The sequence below is a fragment of the Lathamus discolor genome, chromosome 4 (assembly GCF_037157495.1).
Source record: "Lathamus discolor isolate bLatDis1 chromosome 4, bLatDis1.hap1, whole genome shotgun sequence".
In the NCBI taxonomy this organism is placed as follows: domain Eukaryota; kingdom Metazoa; phylum Chordata; class Aves; order Psittaciformes; family Psittacidae; genus Lathamus; species Lathamus discolor.
In genome coordinates this window covers 111,663,000-111,684,144 of record NC_088887.1, presented here as the reverse complement: position 1 = coordinate 111,684,144, position 21,145 = coordinate 111,663,000, and the positions used below count along the sequence as shown (strand labels likewise).

Genomic DNA, 21,145 nt, shown 5'->3' with positions numbered 1-21,145 from the left:
TCTCTACCAGCAGCAAAAATTATAGATCCTATTGCAATACCAACAAAACCCAGAAGTTAATAGGAAATGCAAGGACGTTCAGGAAACCAACACCCCAGGTTCAAAAAGATTAAATAAGAGCTTGAAATAAGCAGGGTCTAAGAAAAAAAAATTAAAAAAAATAAAAAAAAAATATTTTAAGCATTTCAACCTGCTTGTGCAATAAAAAGCCTAGTCATTTATAATTCATGCCCAGTTGGATGCTCTTCAAGCTCTATACCTTTCCTCTGCTGAAGAAAAACAGATAAAGCTGAAAAATGAGGGGTTATTCCTTTCCCCCTTTTCATACCTTTAAGGAGAAGTTTACGAGGCCTTTATTCAAGTTGTAAAGTCTAACACATCAGTGCACAGGGCCATTATATTGCAGTTCTGAGACAAAGAGACCAAGTTACAGATGGTCACCCCGTCCCTGAATCTTCCTTTCATGTCATGTCTTATCACATCTTTTAGATGATGTTAAAAAAGTGTTAAAACAGGAGTGTTAAATTCAGCTCTATTAATAACAGTCATGAAAGGAGTAAGAATTTCATTGCAACTCTCCTATTACCACAGTGTCCTTCCTACATACCTCAAGACATTTCAGGAATACAGAAACCTAAGAACAGGCAAAAATATCATCCAACGAGAATTGAGTGTTCCTACTGAAATTAAGATATGATACAGATTTAAGTGGGAAAATCCACTTACCAATGTTTTCTGCCTTAAAAAAACAACAACAACAACAACAACAAAAAAAAAACAACCACTAATGACATTTAGTCTGCAATACTGGAATAGTAGCAATGAATATCACTAACACATTCCCTGTCAGTAGCAATGCAAAAAAGTCGGAGGTTTTTTTAAGGCCATAATTCCTAAAATATTATTATCCCTTGAATCCTACAAATGCCAAACATCAGTGTGTCAGAACTGAAGTAAAACAAAATGTAGCTGCTACAAAGGCAGACTAGAGAATACTCTTCAAGTGCTACTCTAAATATTGACCTTTTTGAAAAGTTATTCAGGAAGAAAATGGACATTCCCTTTCAAAAAATTATACTCTTTCATAGTAAGATGCCCAGCGTGTTCTGCCAATTGCATTATTTGGCTATAATGAAATCTCTTCAAAAAAGTTAAAGGGGAATTGAAAGAACAAGAAGAAAGCGTTAGCCAAAATGCCAGAAGGAAAGCAAATAATCACTTCAAAACTGATTTCTTTCACACATACCATTCTCCATACAAAAGACGGAGCTAGTACAAATCCAAAGATGGAACTATGTTAATCTATTAGAGTTGTTGGAAAGCTGCTGTTCTGCATCAGCTGAAGCCTCACACCTTTTATATGTGGAAGCCAGTGCATTCTGGAAGTTGTGTATTTAGTTCCCTTATCATGCTTAATATTGCCCAGTATTGCCCTCACTGTATTTCAGGTGCTGCAGAGATCAGAAAGAAGCAAGAAGTCACTTTGATAAACCAGTTTTAAGTTGCTATATCCTACAAAACGTCACTGAATTTTCCTAACACAGGAAATTCAGATATCTATAAAGGCAATGGACCTAGAGTCCTTGTTTCTACCAGACACCAGCCAAAACGAACAGCTGACCTAGGCTGGCATACTCCTAAGACAGATCACCTCCATAGTCCCTTGTCTTCTCTTTCCCATTTAACTTGTTCTGGGCTCATCTGCCACATTCTTCCTTTGTATGCACCCTCTATTTTCTAACTTTCCCTTTTCTTCTGGCAAGCACCAATTAACCAGAGAACACGCAGGTGGCTTCGGGACTCAAAGCACCAGGCAAAATTAAAAACTACAAAGCCTCCTACCCCTCAGTGTAATTGTGCAACTGTGAAATTTCCACCATCCATCTGACAGGGACCATATTTTCCACAACCAGGATGCAGTTTTGGTTTAACTAATAGAGACAGCATCACAATTTTGCTTGCTCTGGCCAAGATGGCCTGAAATACACAAGCATTCAAAGTGCAGTCAGGGAAGGCATCCAAGCTTCTCTCAAGAGAAGATAAAAATCAGCCTTTGGGCTCTCATGTGGACAGCTCAAATACAGTGCAACTGTGGCAAAACCCCAGGAAAGGAGAGAGATCTCTTAACCATTCAGAACAGGAATCCAGAAAGAGATGAGCATCTGACTATGCATAAATGAAAATTATTTGAGAGAGGGAAAAATTACAATGTTGTATTTGCCAATTAAATCCTTAACATGATAATTACCATGAATAATGTGAATATATTACATGAATAATTCAATGAAATAACATTTTATTCAAATAATAATGGGGGGGGGGTGTGTATTTTTTTTTCTATTACCAAAGCCATGAGGCACCTTGGCATAGGGCTACCTCCTAAGTGACTCTTGTAGATCTGTGCAAGGCACACTCCAGGGTCAGCATCATTCTTCTGTCAACACACGTGCAGATCACTGGAACTGCGTCTCATGGTTGAATTTTAACCCAGTTCTGGTTTTCTTATTCCAAAGTAAAACCCCTGGAGTCTTATACATCACTGGCTGCCTACACACTCCATCTGAAGTGTGCTGTGTGTTGTATCTCTTATCTTGCCCTTAGCTGCTATTACTTGCTCCTTGGGTGTGCCCTTTGGAAAGAAAGCCCTACTAAAGAATTTAATATTGTAATACTTAAAGGAAACCTCAAGAAAAAGAACTCCTAATCATCAGGGATTAGTGCAACGTAGTACCCTGAGTATACTTTTCTCTTCAAATTTTCTCTGAAATTTGGGGATGAAACAGGAAATTCCATTATGCACAATTAGCACAGTAGCAAAACATACCTGCATCTTTCTAGCATGGGTTATTTTCAGCTTTTTTGTATTTTTACTTTTCTGTTTAATTTCTTATTCCATTTTGTATGCAACTATTGAACTTCTGCTTTTCCTGTTTTCTCGCTAACGCAATCATAGCTGAAGTTACTTCCATATAAGCTAATAAAAGTGCATCTGCTTGGAGAATCAGTGAAAACAAAAAGTCTATAGATTTTATAAAACGTATCAGTTTGGTTTTAAATTGTCATGGCAACACTGACGTCTTCAACTTGAAATGACACCGTTAATATTTGTGGAATGTTGTACTCATAATATATTTTGGGAAGCTGCAATAAAGAAGAATAAACTATTATTTTAGAATATGAACCTGGGTGACATGAATATATCTCATCACATTTAAATTTATTTAGCATTTAGCACCTAGAGTTTACAACAAAAAACATCTCATAAAAAAGTCCTTCTGATCTCAAATATCATTTGCTTAAGCCAAAACAAGGCAGAACTTTATCATGCTATCTTTATAGTAACTCCAGTCTCTGTATGAGCACAGACATCTGAATTTGTAGGTTTAATTCCACATATAATTCAGCATATAGGCATTTCTCAAACCTATCATCACAGTGAAATAAATAATATTTTGAACACACAGTACCGATCCACAAAATGCTTTAAGGCTTATGGCACTGACAGGTAAATAGTATGAATCATGTTGATGAGCAAGGTAGTTCAGGACTACCTTTGAGCAGCCAAAGTCAAGCAACAAATGTAGAGCAGAGTACTGCCCAATGGTTAGGGACCAATCTCCTTTTTGTTTCAGGTATTTGAAATGAAAGCTGTAGATTTTGCTATATTTAGTTATTAGGACAGACAAAACTTTATCTGCAGGTCAGTGAAATGTAAGCCAAACAAAACACCTTCAGTCACAGAGTTCTGCTATTAAAGCTCTCATTAGCATTTAACTTTAAGTTATTCCTGGCCGTAATTTTAATGCTTAGAAAAGCCTGTCCAGCACAAATCTTCATTTATAACTTCTCTTGTAATTCTAACACAATTCAGGAAGAATGCCAAATGCTCAGGCAGTCATTTGTTACAGGCCACATCTACACAGTTTCTCCTGTTCCAAGGTTTTCTTTCCTAATCCAGCTGTCACTGCTGTTGATTTATTTCTACATGCAGGACGAGCTTTAACTTTGTGTCCACACAATATACACAGAAAGGTGTTTTGTGAATTAAACTGAAATGCAGCAGAAGGCAGAACAAGGACTTCAGAATTATTTTTATCTTGGGTTTTCATATTCTTTCACAGCAACAGAGCACTAGAGCTTTGTTAGAGTTTTATCACATTTATTACATACTGTGCTAGAACAGCTTCACTGTGTGAAAAAATAAAAAAGGTTTATTACATAATAGGAGCAGCTGCAACATGCTGCATTTTTCACTTTAGTTTCTAAATGTTTCTAGACTATTATTTTGGGTTATGGTGATGGAAATGCAAAGATAGAGGGAGACTCTTCACCAGGGACAGGGGGTAACAGGTTTAAACTTAAACCAGGGAGGTCCATGTTGGATATAAGGAAGAAGTTCTTTATTGTAAGGATGGTGAGGCACCGGAACAGGTTATCCAAAGAAGTGGTAAATGCTCCATCCCTGGCAGTGTTCAAGGCCAGGTTGGACAGAGCACTGGGAGACATGGTTTAGGGTGAGGCACCCTTGACCACAACAGGGGAGTTGTAACTAGATGATCTTACGGTCCTTTCCAACCCTAACTTTCTATGAAGTAACAGGTAGGTTTGCACAGCAAATAAAAATGATTAGGGCTTAAAACAACTTTCCATTTTACAGCCTTCAGAACCAAAGAAAGGCAACATGCAAATTTGCTTTTTGCAAACCTGTAATACCAGCATATCTCTTTACTAAATCCATAACTGAAGGTCAGCATTACTAGCACAGGTCTGTATTTTTTCAATGCTTAAATTTATGTTATGGATGACTTCAGAGATTCTTAAATAAAAGCAGTTTATGTACAAAATTTAAATGGCCAGATGAACAACACCAATTAGTCTTTCTCGCTTTCTTTTAGTGAGATGTACTCAACAAGAAGAAAAAAAGCCTTAGTAAAATCTATCCGTACAAATAGAAGGTAATTACTATTGAAGTAATGTTCTAGAAATCAGTCTTTGTACACCCACAAGCATCTATTGACATAAGTAAAAGGATTACGTAAGTCTTAACAGCATGAATTTGGGAAAATTGAACTACTTACAACAGTCAAGGGCAGAAGGAATTACAGACAGGGTACTTAAAGCTATCAGTAGTGAAAACTTAAGATTTCACACCCATTTTGTACTCTAAAACTGGCAGGAAAAAAATACCAGTTTTCAAATAGTTTGTTGACTTTTCTTGTATCCTACAATCATGCTTCTGCAGCACTGATTTCAAGCTGAAGAAAGTAAAAAGTAGAATGCAGTAACTTCAAAAAGGCAGTGTTTTTTTTTTTTCTTTAACAGTAACAGTGAAGTGAAAGAATCAGATTTAAGGCCTGGGGTTTTTTCCCTATATGTTAAAAGGATTAGTGTTGGGCTTTTGATTTTTTCTTTAAACAAGGAAAAAAAATATCTTTTTCACCAGTGAAAATTTTTCAAGTGAATCTTTTTCACCAGTCATAAATTAGACATAATAGCATGCATAGGATGCCTGTTGGAGAGGCTGTATTTCAGACTGTCCAAGATAACTGACATCCACATCAGCGTGCTTTGAACAGAAGCCAAAAGTAACAGGACTCAAGAGAGTCAAGTACCACAAGGTTGTGTTAGAACCACAACGAGAAAAAGAACAGTGAGCCAGAGGGGGATGGTAAATCTGAACTTGCATTTCATATATATTTAAAACATTGGCTCAAAAGGTAAATAAATAGCTAGCAGGTGGCATAGTGCCTCCATCTGATCTCGTGGAGCTCTTGAGAAAAGGAAATTTTACAAGTGGGAAAAAGACTAGGTGGGCCAATGCCAAAATCATGAAGTTCAACAAGGCCAAATGCAAGGTCCTGCACCCACGTCGGGGCAATCCCAGGCACAGCTACAGGCTGAGCATAGAATGGATTGAGAGCAGCCGTGAGGAGAAGGACTTGGGGCTGTTGACTGAAGAGAAGCTCAACATGAGCCGGCTTCAGTGTGTGCTTGCAGCCCAGAAAGCCAACCGTATCCTGGGCTGCATCAAAAGGAGAGTGCCCAGCAGGTCAAGGGAGACGATTTTCCCCTCTACTTTGCCCTCATGAGACCCCACCTGGTGTACTGTATTCAGCTCTGGGGCCCTCAAAATAAGGATGTGGACCCCTTGGAGAGAGTCCAGAGGAGGCCACAAAGATGATCAGAGGGCTGGAGCACCTCTCCTAACAGAGACTGAGAGAGCTGGGTCTGTTGAGTCTATAGTAGAAAAGGCTTAGGGGAGACCTCATAGCAGCCTCCCAATATCTGAAGGGGGCCTACAAGGATGCCAGAGAGATAGATAGTATTCATAAGGGTCTGTGGTGACAGGATAAGAGACAATGGGTTCAAACTTAAACAGGGGAGATTTCGGTTAGATATAAGGAAGAAATTCTCCATGAGGGTGCTGAGGAGCTGGTACAGGCTGCCCAGAGAAGTTGTTGCTGCCCCATCCCTGGCAATGTTCAAGGCCAAGCTGCACAGGGTTTGGGGCAACCTGGTCTAGTGTGAGGTGCCCCTGCCCCGTAGCAGCAGGGCTGGAACTAGATGATCTTAAGTCCTTTCCAACCCAAACCATTCTATGACGTCCCTTTACAAAACTGCAACTTTGTAAAATTCTTCAGAGATTCATAACAACTAGCCTTTATATAATTTAAAATAGCATTAAAACGCGAAATATTGGGAAAGTATCATTCACACGGAGCTCAGCATTCAGCTGCATAAAAGCTAGAAAATATGTTGGTCCATCTTTCTCCTTCCATTCCCATTTGTGACAGCAGTGTAATTTCTTCCATCCTCAACAACCGTGTTTCTGGAATTTTCTTTCTGGCATAGCTGGGGATGTGATAAAGCCCTGGGTAAATCCATGAAGGAAGTAATAGTGCTGTAGTCTATATGCTTAGTGGTAACCACAGCCACAGCTGCATAGGGAATTACACTGCTGGCTGGCACAGCAGAAGGAGCAACCACATAACACAAGACCGAGGTGATGAAGGCAGAGACGATTTAGGCTCCTCTGTTCACATTGATAGATTCATATTGGAGTAAAGGTGGCAAGAAAGGGTGATGACACTGCATAACCAAAGAGCTGTAAGCACTGGAGAGCCACCTCGCTACCAAATGCTGAACACTCACTGGACTGAACAAGATAAAACCAGTATGGAAAAATATCATCTGATCATAAGATAGATGCTCTAAGACAAAAGCACAGACATATTTGGCTATATTATGGCAGCAGAAGCTCCTTAAGTTTTTAGTCTCTTCTTTTTACTTGACTGAGCAGTCAGCAATTTTAAGAAAACTAACAAACGCAACAGATTTAAAAAAGAATACTATTTTCAGCAATTCAAACAAATTTTGTTTTGGTTTCCATTAAGCTGAAAAGAGGCATCCAACTGAACCTAAGGATGAGCCACACGTTGAATATCTGTTTTCCCACAAATTATGTTGCCACCAGGTTTGACATTAGAATTCAGGGTAGCAAAACCACCACTGTAACGAAAAGTATTAGTGCAGTAGAGACCCTTACAGGAAGACTGTGGTAAAAAATATACCCTACATTTTATTCATCAAAAGCAACTCCCTCATCTGCAGTAGATAACTTCTATCCCAGTAGCCACTCCAGGGAAATCATAACAACCACTCAACAAAAGCAGTTCAGACTGGTAAGATAAATTAAATTATTCAACAGAATTTAAGGGGTAGGATCCCCCTTCTCCTGTCCTGGGTAGGATACCATTTACAGACATTCAGCAGTTTTCTCCCAAAGCTCTTCTGAAAGATGGCAGATTCATTTTTTGTGGATATTTTTTCCACTTCTCAAATGAATATACAAAGAGAAAGTAACCCATCTGTGTCAAATTTGTGTACTGTTATCCAAGTAAAACTTGACAAAAGAGGTTTGGTCCTAATAAAATAATGTAATGTAACACCAAAAAAAAGAACACAAAAAAGAAAAACAGTACATATGGTATACAGCATCTGACCCAAAGTTTACTGAAGTCAGTAGGAACCTTCAGAGTCTTCCCAAACTACAATATAAAGCAGTTGCATAAGGCAAGGAAACACAATACATTCTTGTAACATTAATAAGAAATTTTATCCTTAAATAAAACAATACCAAAACCAAACAACGGAAAGCCTCTAGAATACAACATAACTAAATTCAGCTGCTTACTCCAAGCACTGTGATCATTTTATGTTACAAAATTAATCTCCAGCAATGGCTAAAACATATGGGGGAAAGCATAAACAAAGCACGTAGAACTGACACTTCTGCTACACACTTGCAGCTCTCAGCACTTCACTGTGGAAATCCTGCACCAAAAGCCTGTCTAGATCTCCCTATTTAATATTTACCAATGAAACTGCACTTCACAGTCTGTATCTTTTTTTCTTTACACCTCACAATTCAGGCCTCCTCAGCATCTCATGCTCTAGCTACAGTGCAAGTTCTACAATTTCCTCCTTCAGTGAAAAATACCCCAAACCCTTCATGTTAAACTCTGCCCTGGGAATACTTCACATACGAGAAACAAAAATAGCTGGTTTCTACTAAACTTATTATGCTAACTGTGTTCTAGTGTACCAGCTGTCTTTCCCCCCTACCAGGCTGAAGAAATGTTGCTTACTTAGGTTTACTTCAAATGGCCACCATTTTATGACAGGGTATGCTTTACAGGCTTGGGTAGCACTGAAGCTATGGGTACCATATATGTTTCAGATTGGTCCTAAATTTCCTTTTTCCACAATCTCCAAAATTCCGTTTCTCCTTTTAATTACACCAGCACTGAGATGACGTTTGCAGACTTGCAATGATTCTCAAAACAAGCAGTAACAGCCTCCTGTGGCAGATGCACAGCTATGGCTTCACTCAGCTTCATGATTATCATCATTCTGCATTTATTGACCCTGTCTTTCATCTGAATTTATTGCCTCGATACCTATGGTGGGATGTCTTTCTCCTTATTTGAAAGGTCTATAGCACAATCTCCTGTGTCTGAGCTAGACATCTTAATAACTTTTATACCCATAATGTCTTTCAGACGGCATTCAAAATGGGACAGATGACTCATACCACTAAAACATGTACGTGTCTCCAGCAGCTCTCTAAAGTACGTACCAATTCAGATATAAGTTTCATAGTGTTAGAAAAATCCCAGCTATCTATTCTGAAATTCTAGAATTTAGAATGACCTCTATGTCTGACAGCCCTGAATAATTATGTTCTTAACCCACTGGCAACCCTCTTTTTAAAATAAAAAATAACTATTTACTTCTGCCCTGTTTTCTTCTTAAAGATTGCCATTATACTTGCCATCTTCTGTTCCTCAGGATGAATAAAGATTACATTCAGCAGTTCATGTCACACCTGACTTCTTTCAGACAACTTAAGGAGGAGGACCATTCAGTTTTAGTCATCTGCTATTATTCATCCCAAATTCAGGATTCTTTTTAAGCTAATGGATTTCTGTAAATCTGGGCTAAAATTCATTTTACTGACACTGTCAACTTGAGATAGTTTTTTACTTATTCCCTGTAAATAATTGCTCATGCAAAAGAATCTCTCTGACCTCATTTATAGAGGACATTAATACAAACAGTTCATTAGTTCTTGTATGCACTTATTTTTCCTAAATGCTTTAATTGGGCCTTGAGCAGGTTTTTTCAACACCACATTCCTGGAGGCTTCTTGCTTCCAATGAGTTTAGCTCCTAGTTCTATGCTTTTAGCAAACTCAAAATAATTACTTAAAGCAATTCTCTACAGATGATTTTTCTTATGAAAGCTTACTTCTAAGCCTGCAAAGCTCAAACTCTTTTCCATTCTCCTTACTTGGATATGACAAGTACTTTTTAAATAATGTCTGGGTTCTGGATTTGATTTTTCTTTTAACCTCCAGAAATTCTTTATTCTTCTGTTCACTCACCCTTCAGTTTATTTTTAATAAATTAAATACAGTTTTAGCCTTTTTTGGGAAGGTGTCCACCCTCTTAGGATGTTTTCCCAAGTGTCATACATGTGCAATTAGCACTGAGCACTGAACATGCTCTAAAAGTCAAACATTATTTCCAGTTTGAAGCTTGGAATGAGCAAATACATGAATACACAAATAATGCTTTTCCACAAAGTTTAGAAATTTCAGGGGCAAGCCAAGTACCTAAATGCACACATATTTCTCAGAAAAGCCCCAATGGCCTTTCATTTCAGTTTGAAAAATCCAAGCAAAAAAAAAATTTCTCTTTTTGAGAGCACTCTCCACTGTGAATTCATAAGGGCACAGCAAACATTTGCTATTGCCAAATTCATGAACCTCAAATAAGCCCAGTTTTATTTTCACGTCTCTGAAAAGAATCAGAGCACAAAAAGCAATCCGTAAACTGCTCAGTGGAAGCAGTCACATGAAAACATCAGACCAAACACAGGACAGATTAAGCACATTAATACTGATTTCAGAAAGACACATTAATATTGTGTCCTTATATTTTCATTTACTTGTAAATGTTTGCATGGCAGATATGCTAGTTAATTCTAGTTAATAGCTTGCACTATTACACATGTCTTGAAGCAAAGTTTTATGTGTTTGGACTTTTTTTTTTTTTGAAGGGAAGGTCAATCAGGAAATCAAATACTGCCAAGAAGATGTGTTTATTTAATTGGACCCCCAAGGGCACCATTTTTTTGAGTATGCCAGTGAATAAGAACATCTCCCAGAAGCAGCTGAATTAAAATGCATAAACCACACTAAATTCTGATAATCTCTACAGAAGGATTTCCTGCCACACGGTTTATAGCATCAGATTAAATATGTTTTACTGGGCACTATCGCGGTCTTCCCGATTGTTCTAAGTACTGGCTAAGGGAGGAGAATTTTAAAAAGAAAAACAAACAAACCAACCAAAATCTACTTCCTAGGACCCTGTCTGCCTTCTAAATAAATGGAAGAAACTAATTCTGTCTGTGATGATACTAATTCCAAGCTAACAAGCTTTTTCAAAACCTGCTCAACAGTGCACAAAATACTGGAGCAGTAAACCCAGTAAAATCTGAAGCATGCTAGAGAAACTGTGTCGTAGCTACTGGAAATCATCTCTGTCAAACACTTCCATACCGAGCACAGAAAGTGTATTTTTATTATTCAGTTTGGATGACAGAAATTAACAGTTCTATTTGCACTGCACTATCTGTGAGTTGGACCCTCTTTTAAGTAGAATCACTCATGGAACCATGATGTATAAATCTGTGTGGCCTGTGAGCATAAATTATCTCACTAACCAGGATATCCTGATGGAATTTCAGGTAGTTTGCTTCAAATCTCATTGATTCTTATAACTCCTAGAGGGAAGAGATCTTCTACACACTAAGAAAATGCTTCTTGTATTTGTAACTAATTTGCGGAAAACCTGCTTTGTTGGGCATAAGTAACCTATTGATGTACAAGACTCTAAGAGTGGTCACCTCAAAAGTGTTGAATTTCACAGGCAGAACACAGTCTCCTCTATGAAGGTGCATGCAGCTTGCCACCACTAATAACATTTACCAGGACCATCTTACAATAGACTTGATTATTACTCAAGACAGAGTTCTCAACCAAAAGCAACATACCTAGAGCACTGAGGCATCATGTCCTACTCTGACATTTCTAATAATAAAATATTTAATTAAAAAGCCAAACACACAACACATTACCTTTGATGCCATACGCATGAACAGTGAGTTTTGATCCTCTGCTGTCCTCATCTTCTCATTTTTGACCAAATCCTTTAGGTTCATACCATCATCATCCTGAAAATACCTTACTCTTTCTTTATCTACATGAGTAGGAATCTAGAAGCAAATATATTGAAAATAAATATTAAACTAGTGAGAATGATCAACTATAAAATTCAGAACTTAATAATTTCAGGAAGTTTAAAGAATCATGAATCAAGCTAAGCACATCTGAAACAACTGGGCTTGCTGCTTCATTTCACTTAAGGAAAAGAGCATTTCCCCCTTTCTTCAGTTGCATCAGTACACTGAAATAAAAACATAGCCTCTTCCTAGAACTGCTGTATCTATCATATCCTTAAGCTACCAGAGCTACAATATTACCATTCAGGAAAGATGAAAACAACCAAAGAAAAGTGAAACAGTTGATCAGCCCACAAAAAACAGACTATTCAAAAAAGTAATCTTCATTATTTACAGAAGCTTCTGAACTGTCAAGTCACAGACACTACTGAAACACAGCAATCACAGTAGTGAAAACTTGATATATGTGGTACCTCTGCTGGGAAATGCTGTCATGTTAGACTGCACAAAACAACAGAGTTTGTCCTTTAGAGCGGGATTAAATTAAATCTTGAAGGAGCATAGGGAATGGTCATTAACGTAAAACAAGATGATATTTTCCAAAATAGAAAACAATAGGAGGATGGCAAGCTACTCCTCACCCTCTTGTGCCTTTCACTCCTCTGTAGCAGTGTTACAAACTGATATGTCCTACTAATCAAGAACATGCTTGCCAGAAATACAAACTACTGTTATCTCCTCTTACAGCAAAAAGATCGAAATATTAGGTTATTCACTGCTGCAAGCAAACACTGTTCCAGTTTCCAAGCTTCTCACTGTTCCCCAAACCACCGTTACAAAGATTAGGTAATAATTTTTATTATCAGCAGTAGCAGTATTTTTGATCAGAATCAAATAAAAGCAAAAGAAAATTAGCCCCTGAGAGTTGAGTATCTCAGTAAAATCACATTTTGGAAATGTTCACCTCTGCTAATCTTCATTATTTACATAACTTTATGTAATAGAAACTCCTTGGCTGTGATAACTTGAAAAACTTACTTTTTCTTGAATGTGCATTTAAATACATCCTAAAGTGATCCCTAGGGAAACAGAGTCTGAAAATAAACTTAATATATGCTTAATAAATACATACTCTAACACAATTACAACCATCTTCTGACAGGAACGTTTTAACTACCTATTGACATTCTGGTGAGACACTCATATTACTCATCATAAAACTATAAAATCATTTCAGAATTACACTTTAATACGTTTGTAAAACTTACCATCTGTCGCTTTCTCCTTCCTCCTTTGGGCTCCTGTGGTTCAGCTGGTGCGGTCACAGGCCATGCCCTTCCACTTTGATCTGTTCTGACAAGGACAACTTGTTCTGCTTCTTGATGTCTTGAAGGCTGTGTCAGGTTTTAAAACATATTTTAAAACAGTTGACACAGACAAAACCAAAAGAAACACCTAATCCACACTAAATTTAATATTTCAAATTCTAAAGACTAAATAACAGATTCTTAAAATTTTGCGTGTTCATTGTAATTCAAAGCAGACACTATTACCTCACACAAGGCTCCTTTTCCACATTCAAAACGAACAGAATATTGAACATATATTAAGCTAGTTAACCAATGCAGAGTTAACCAATCTTTTCCTAAAAGAACCAAGTTTGTATTCTTGGTACTTTCTCATAAAGCCTAATCCCCAGAAGAAATACAAAGCTTCTGAAGATTCAAATAGATAATAGTGAATTAATATACACTGCCGCCGTTATAACAGGATATTCCTGAAAACCACTGGAAATCTGCAACATGTTACCACTTCTGGCCTTTTTGTAGTTTGTGGGTCTTGTGTTGCGTGTTGTGTGATTTGGTGTATTTTTTTCCTTTGAAAACTTGGCTAACAAACAAAACATTAGCTATAGATTTTCAACAGATTCTACTAGATCCGACTTTTATTTCCTACACTGCACCTACCACTGACACAGCTCGCTTTCATCACAATGTAATAATGATAATATTTTAATCTTGATTATAGGGTATGCAGAATAGGAAACACAAACAGCTCAACAAGTATCTCTCTATGGTGAAGAAATGAGTAGATGTACCTTGGTTATTTAGGTCAAATTAAATTATAGACTGAGGCAGAAGTAACAACATTTAAATCATCTGTTCGTGTGCCAAAATACACAGAAAAAAACCCAAGCACTTACGTGATATAGAATCATAGAATAGTTAGGGTTGGAAAGGACCTTAAGATCATCTAGTTCCAACCCCCTGCCATGGGCAGGAACACCTCAGATATATGCCAAATAAGTCATTTAAACGCCTTTGGATGGCAAACACATTCAGTCTCATATAAACTACCCTTATACTTAGTTACTGCTTCTATATACCACATAGAAATTTTGGAATTATGAGGAATTATCTTCTAACCCTGACTAAACCAATCTCTTGAGGTGCTGGAGATGTGAGAGGCATACTCAGGACACGGCAACAAGGAAAGCTTTCACACACCAATCTTTGGTCCTCACAGTAGAATAGAACCATCAGTTCATCTGCCAGAAGAGCAGCACAGTAGGGCACGAACAATCCAGATTTTGAGTGTATTGAGGGCAAGTACTGATACAAATGCTGACAAACTTGGCTAGGAATGTTGCTCTACCAGATCTTCCACTCAGAAAGTTTAAAAAACAGCCTAATCAGGCTCATGGAGGTCAGCAGCTGCCTTGGCTGCAGCAACCAAGAGACAGTGGAGCTTAAGATCCTAAGGGAAGTGAGAAAGGCAAGTAACAGAGCAAAGAAAATCCCTTGGATTATAGGAAAATGCTCTTCAGTTTATTCAGGGATCTATTTGGCTTCATCTCATGAGGGATGGTCACGAATGACAAAGGTGCCCAAGAGAGATGGTTGATCTTCAAGGACAAATGATAATGAAGCTCAAAACCAAAATGGAAGCTTCCAGAAGGTGGAACCTGAGACAAGGCACTCCGGAGGACCACAGAAGCACTTTAATGAGACAAACAGCGCTAAATGTACATTTTACCATCTTACAACTGGTGTAAGAGTTCAGAAACTCTAAATAGGAACCACCGGATCTAGAAATAGTGAAATCAGTCAATGGAATCCTTTGTCTGAGATACATCTGTTATTTAAACTGAATAAAGGCCAAGAGGAAATTAATGATATATGGTGTAATTTTCCTTATTTTCCTTTCGTTATTCCTGTCAGCGTAATTTTGGGGGATTTTTTTTACAATATTGGAGTTCACAAAGCACCACATTCCAGCACCCAAACTCACAGAAGCCAGGACCCAGAACTAGTCTTCTGCTTTGAGTTTTCTAAACTTTCAGTTCAAACTTGATTTCAAGCAGATTGTTAACTGAAGAGGTATCGCAAGATCCATGTCACAACTTACATAAAAAAGTGTGTGTCCATTCTGCATTACGCTCCTTCAGTTGAAGGGTGAGGAAGAAAAACACACGCACGAAAACCCCTGATAGCTATGACTGACAGTTCCTCTGAGATGATATTACAAAGATGAAAAACAGAGCAGCTGTGAACATATTAAAAGCTGGTTATCAGAAAGAAAGGAGTTCATAGCATGGTCCTTACCAGTAGACAGAGATACAAAAGGTCAATATGAAAACTCCTGGTAATGCTGATTTTTCTTTATCAGAACCCAAGAAGCAAGCTGCCAATTGCTTGGCTTCAGATCAATCTGTCTGCCAGTGACAGGTGAATGGATAGTAAAATCATCATCACTCATCTGAGCACAGAGAAGATCCCTCAATTTCCTTGTACAATAGCATGCTGGGCTAAGCACCCTTATCTCTTCATTTTATCCCTGGTCGACTTCATTCAGATCCAGTGCTCATTAACACTCTTGAGTTTGTTAAAAAGGGCCCCAATCACAGATTCATCTCAGAAAAATATACCCTTTTGTAAAAATAATCTGGAGTAATATCATCCACTCATTTAACTTCAATGCAGCTCAGCAAGATTACAAGACTATCTCCCATGACTTCTCTAGCCACCAAGCAGAGAAAGCAGGAACAGCCTGGGACAGCTGTACAGCAGAAGTGAAGAATAGACATGGAGGACGCATTAAGCCAGACAGAATTTATCAGCATGTATGAAAATAGAACATTATCATATAGCTCAGTGATGAACGCACTACCATGGATTCCAATCCCTCAGACAAAACACGAGGGAGGAGAATTAATATACCCATCTCCCAAATGACTCCTTGAATACTTCATTAAACCTTACATCTCAACTATTGCAAACTCCATTTCTAGGTACTCACAGTTGCAGCTTACAATATTGTTACCAGTGAAGTACTCAAGTGCCATTTGTTGTTCCGTATCACTCCCTTTATGTGCCCAGCCCTCATTCATCAGCAGATGAAAGTATGCTTCAGGGCATACCATCCCAACAACTACCTTCTCATTTAGAATGGAATTTACTACCTTTCAGCTTTCAAGCTGACAGACATCCATTCAGATGATGGATGTTCTGTCAAGAGCCAGGTCAGCTCAGCTCCTTCCAAAACAGGGACAACAGTACATTCCCACTTATTCTCAGACTTAAATGAGGATATATACATATGCCCCACCCCCCAAAAAAATAATACTTTAAAAAGGCAGAAATTCTTCATCAGAAAAAATAAGTATTTAACTTTCTAAAAGCATATATGTATAAAAAAAGAAAAACCTTTAAAAAGCCTGAGAGCTTCTTGATTGCATTATAAGATTTGTCAGATCTTATAAACGACTTTATTAATCTCAATTTGAAGCTATTTTCCAACAAACTATTGATGTCTGCTTTACATCTGTTACCCTTGCCTAATGAAAGCTTGTCCCAAAAACCCCAGTGAAGTCTGGGAATTCTGTAGATATTGAAATATGCTAGCTTCAACAGCTTAATTATACTTTCCCATGAAAAGTCACATGAAGGCAGTAGTTACGGACCAAAAAGCTGTCTAGGTAAGCCAAACTTCTCTCTTCTGTATCACCAAAGGCAAATCTCCTTTTGCAAAGGAAACCAAGATGTTCAACACTGGTCTGGCTCCAATAACAATAATGGTATTTTCAGAAAATTCACACACACCACTACTTATTTTTTCTGCAGCCACCAGATACGTGACTCAGATGCTAGTTTTGTACAAGATAAGGTGTTTTCTCTCTACTGACAGCGGGCGCAGAGGTAACTCACTGCAACATGAGAAAAAAGCTGTACGCTTCTACCCCACCCTTGCTATGTGCTATAGGTCAAACAAGGCTAGAGATGCAGACTGCCAGAGGGAAGACGACTGGGTGTTCATGTTATCACTGTGCTGCTCAGACAGGTGTGAGATCTAGTTATCAATGCAGCATTAATTAAGCACTATTAATCTGAAAACATAGCAACAAAAAAAGAAAACCCAATCAGCATTAGATGAAAAAGAGGATAACAGGTTGCAGAAAAAAATATAATAGGAGCAAAAAGACTGTACGGTACATTTTTAAATGGGATATAAATGCAAATGGAGTATTCTGGATATAGTAACAAAGAGGTAACCAATGCAATTGCTAAGGAATTGGTTATTTATTTTGTCATATGAAAAAAAACCAACCACCCAGAGTAGGTGGACTTTTGTAAAAACTGTTATGCTTAAACAACCTGTGACTTAGCAAGGCTCAGTACTGTGACAGACAGTAAAAACAATTTTAAAGGTTGAAGGAGATGGGGAAGAGGAAAGTCAAAGAAGCTGCAAAGTACTCCCATTTCTCCACATGCAAGACTTCAGATGGCCTTACATCCTATTTGGGGCATTACACTTCAAGAAAGATGTAACGTAACAGAAGAGAAACTGGAAAAAAGCAAGAATTACTAGAGGTCACAAAAAAAGTTAGAAGAGAATGAAGACTAAATTAGGGAACACATGCTGGTAGGTTGAAAGAACTGAAGAGGTTTTGTCAAAATATAGTATGTGATGAATAAGAAGAAAAAGAGTTAAACTGCAAAAGAAATGCAAGTTACATACTAGAAAGGCTCTTGAACATTAACAACTATTGAACAGTACAGTTGCCTAAGAAGAATATGAAATCATCATCATGGGGGCGTTTGAGGCTTGGTTTTTGGTTTTGTTGGTTTTTGGGGTTGGTTTTTTTTAGCCAAGATGGACTAGAAGAAAAGAACCACAGATGTGTACAATGGCACTAGAGAGGAAAACAGTAATGCATTAGAAAGTTCTAATGAGGGATTTCAGTGGGCTCTCATTTATGCAACATGAAATCATCCAGAATAAAACATCTGGATACAATACATATTAAATCATTTGAGTCAGAACCCTATAAGGGTTTTATGAGTTTTCTGAGGGTTTGGGGTTTTTTCCTAATTTCAAAGAGTCCAAAGTCCTGGCACGAGGCATATGAGAGTGACCATAACATATTTAGATTTAATATCCCAGAGAAAAGGAAAAGGCAAAAAAAAAAATCATAGTAATATTTAGCTTTAGAAGACAAAGTACAAAAAAGGAAGTGGTCTATCAAAGTGAAAGTAGAAGGGGCAGATAAAAGGATAAAATAATGGATTATACACAGCATGAAGACTAATGTTGAAGGCATACTAGAGACTAAAAGTAAATGAATACCACAAACCAAAATGAATCCAATGGACCAAACATGTCAGGCATGATTACTCAGATTAAAGGTGTTATTAGAGGTAATGTCATCTTTCAGAAGTAAAAATCCTCACTAAATACAACTGAATACAAAACAGCATAAATATAGAAAGTTAAATGTATTCACATAAAAGGGCAAGACAAAAGTTGATTTTCAGGAGGATCTTACTAACAATAATTACTGAAGCTATTTCTAAACACCTCAGAAGCAGAGATCTCTCTAGTAGAAGAAAAAAAAAAAAACCAAAACAACCCATGCTCAAATGGGTACAGCAGGATCAGAAGATGACATCTGAATAAAAAATTATTTGCATTCTAAATGCAAGATTTTCCTATTCAACAACTTTCCCCTCCCCCCTTCTTTTAAAAAAAGAATAAACTTTAGGAATTTCCTTTAAATTGAAACATCAGTAAAAAGAGTTTTCAAACAAACTGCCATGAGAGATGATCTTCACTAAAGCTCCTAAAAAAGAATTCCAATACATCACATCCAAATCCTTCAGCATGCAATGTATCACTTAAATAGGTCTCATTACAAAAATAATGGAGGGTTGCAATTATAACAGAAACCTTTAACATGGGCCAAAGGCTGATTCTGGGAATTACAGTGCAATGGAGCACCTAATGTTTGTAACAGACAAGCTCACACAAGTATAATAAAGACCAGTATTCCTCCAGAACTGAACAAATGTGGCACACTGGGAAAGAGGCTTTGCAGGAGAAAGCCATGTTAGACTTTTCTGAAGGATTTTCAGTGATCAGTGTTGGGACCGGTCTTGTTCAACATCTTTGTCAGTGACATGGACAGTGGGATTGAGTGCGCCCTCAGCAAGTTTGCCGATGACACCAAGCTGTGTGGTTCGGTTGATACGCTGGAGGGAAGGGATGCCATCCAGAGGGACCTTGACACGCCTGTGAGGTGGGCTGATGCCAACCTTATGAAGTTTAACCATGCCAAGTGCAAAGTCCTACACCTGGGTTGGAGCAATCCCAGGCACAGCTACAGATTGGGCAAAGAAGAGATTCAGAGCGGCCCTGCAGAGAAGGACTTGGGGGTGTTGGTCGATGAGAAAATGAACATGAGCCAGCAGTGTGTACTCACAGCCCAGAAAGCCAACCGTATCCTGGGCTGCATCAAAAGGAGCGTGACCAGCAGGTCGAAGGAGGTGATCCTGCCCCTCTACTCTGCTCTTGTGAGACCTCACTTGGAGTATTATGTGCAGTTCTGGTGTCCTCAACATAAAAAGGACATGGAACTGCTGGAACAAGTCCAGAGGAGGGCCACGAGGATGATCAGGGGACTGGAGCACCTCCCGTATGAAGACAGGCTGAGAAAGTTGGGGCTGTTCAGCCTGGAGAAAAGAAGGCTGCGTGGAGACCTCATAGCAGCCTTCCAGGGTCTGAAGGGGGCTTATAAGGATGCTGGCGAGGGGCTCTTCATTAGGGACTGTAGTGATAGGACAAGGGGTAATGGGTTCAAACTTAAATAGGGGAAGTTTAGATTGGATATAAAGAAGAAGTTCTTTATTGTGAGGGTCATGAGGCACTGGAATGGGTTGCCCAAAGAAGTTGTGAATGCTCCATCGCTGGTGGTGTTCAAGGCCAGGTTGGACAAAGCCTTGGGTGGCATGGCTTAGTGTGAGGTGTCCCTGCCCATGGCAGGGGGGGTGGAACTAGATGATCTTAAGGTCCTTTCCAAGCCTAGCTATTTTATGATTCTATGATTTAAAGGAGCATGGATACCAAAAAAGGGTTAAAAAAAAGAAAAAAAAAAGGCAGAGGATGAATTTGTACAATTAGATGTTGCAGAACAAAGATTCACTCTGCATCCTTTTGAGCTTCTACTCACTTACATCCACATCCTCAAGCCATTATCACTCCTATGTATTTTGGGAGACATCAGAAGAAAAGTGAAAGACTTAAAAAAGCAAGGAGCCTATAACATCTGCGTACCTAGACAGGCAGAACAGAACAACAAATTTAATACTGATGTTAGTAGTGGCACTTTCATTCCACACACCAGTGGAGAGCCCCCACTCTCCACAGCTGTCAGTGCAGAACCTATGAAGAACCTCTAAAAATCTCACACATGCAGCCTCACAAACAATATCTCATTGTCCAGATGTACTGGCCCAAAACCAAACACTTTATTCCTTTTGAAGGATGTGTGCGTAGTTTAAGTGCTCCTCTTAAACAGCCTATTTCTGTAAAATACTTCTGCTTTACATTGGTAGCAACAGCCAATGAGACCTAACACATAATTACACTAAAGACCAGGTGGTCCCAATAGTCATTGGTTGATCAAATTCTCCTTTCAAAACCTAATTTTGAACACAATAATTGTGTTTCATTGCTTACACATACAAAATACATTGTTAATTTAGGGTTCACACTTTTATAAATGGCTTTACATGTAAACTATCTTAAGTTCATCATTGTTGAATACTATTTATTTACCAAGGCTGTGCCAAGACCAGGAGAAGGATCAGTGAGGTTCTAATCTTCCATTTCAGATTGGAAGTTTCCACTGCACCAGAAAGGCTTTCCAGAAAGGTTTTTGCTTTTGTTTTTTCTTGGGTTTTGGGAGGTGTCAAATTTGTTAGGAAAACCAAAATTTACTCTGAGGAAACAGTGAAAGGGTAGATACAGCAGTAAAAATACACAGAAATTCAACAGA

At 38.2% G+C, this 21,145-nt stretch overlaps 1 protein-coding gene across 2 annotated transcripts in view; it reads right to left on the bottom strand.

Moving 5' to 3' along the window:
- The window catches only part of CWF19L2 (CWF19 like cell cycle control factor 2), a 69,813-nt gene that overhangs the window by 14,267 nt on the left and 34,401 nt on the right, over window positions 1-21,145 (bottom strand). For both annotated transcript variants that reach the window (XM_065678660.1, XM_065678661.1), the window contains 2 exons: window positions 13,080-13,205; window positions 11,707-11,844 (listed from right to left, as the gene is read on the bottom strand). In XM_065678660.1, the coding sequence (XP_065534732.1) occupies window positions 11,707-11,844; window positions 13,080-13,205 (264 nt within the window). The remainder of the gene's footprint in view (window positions 1-11,706; window positions 11,845-13,079; window positions 13,206-21,145) is intronic.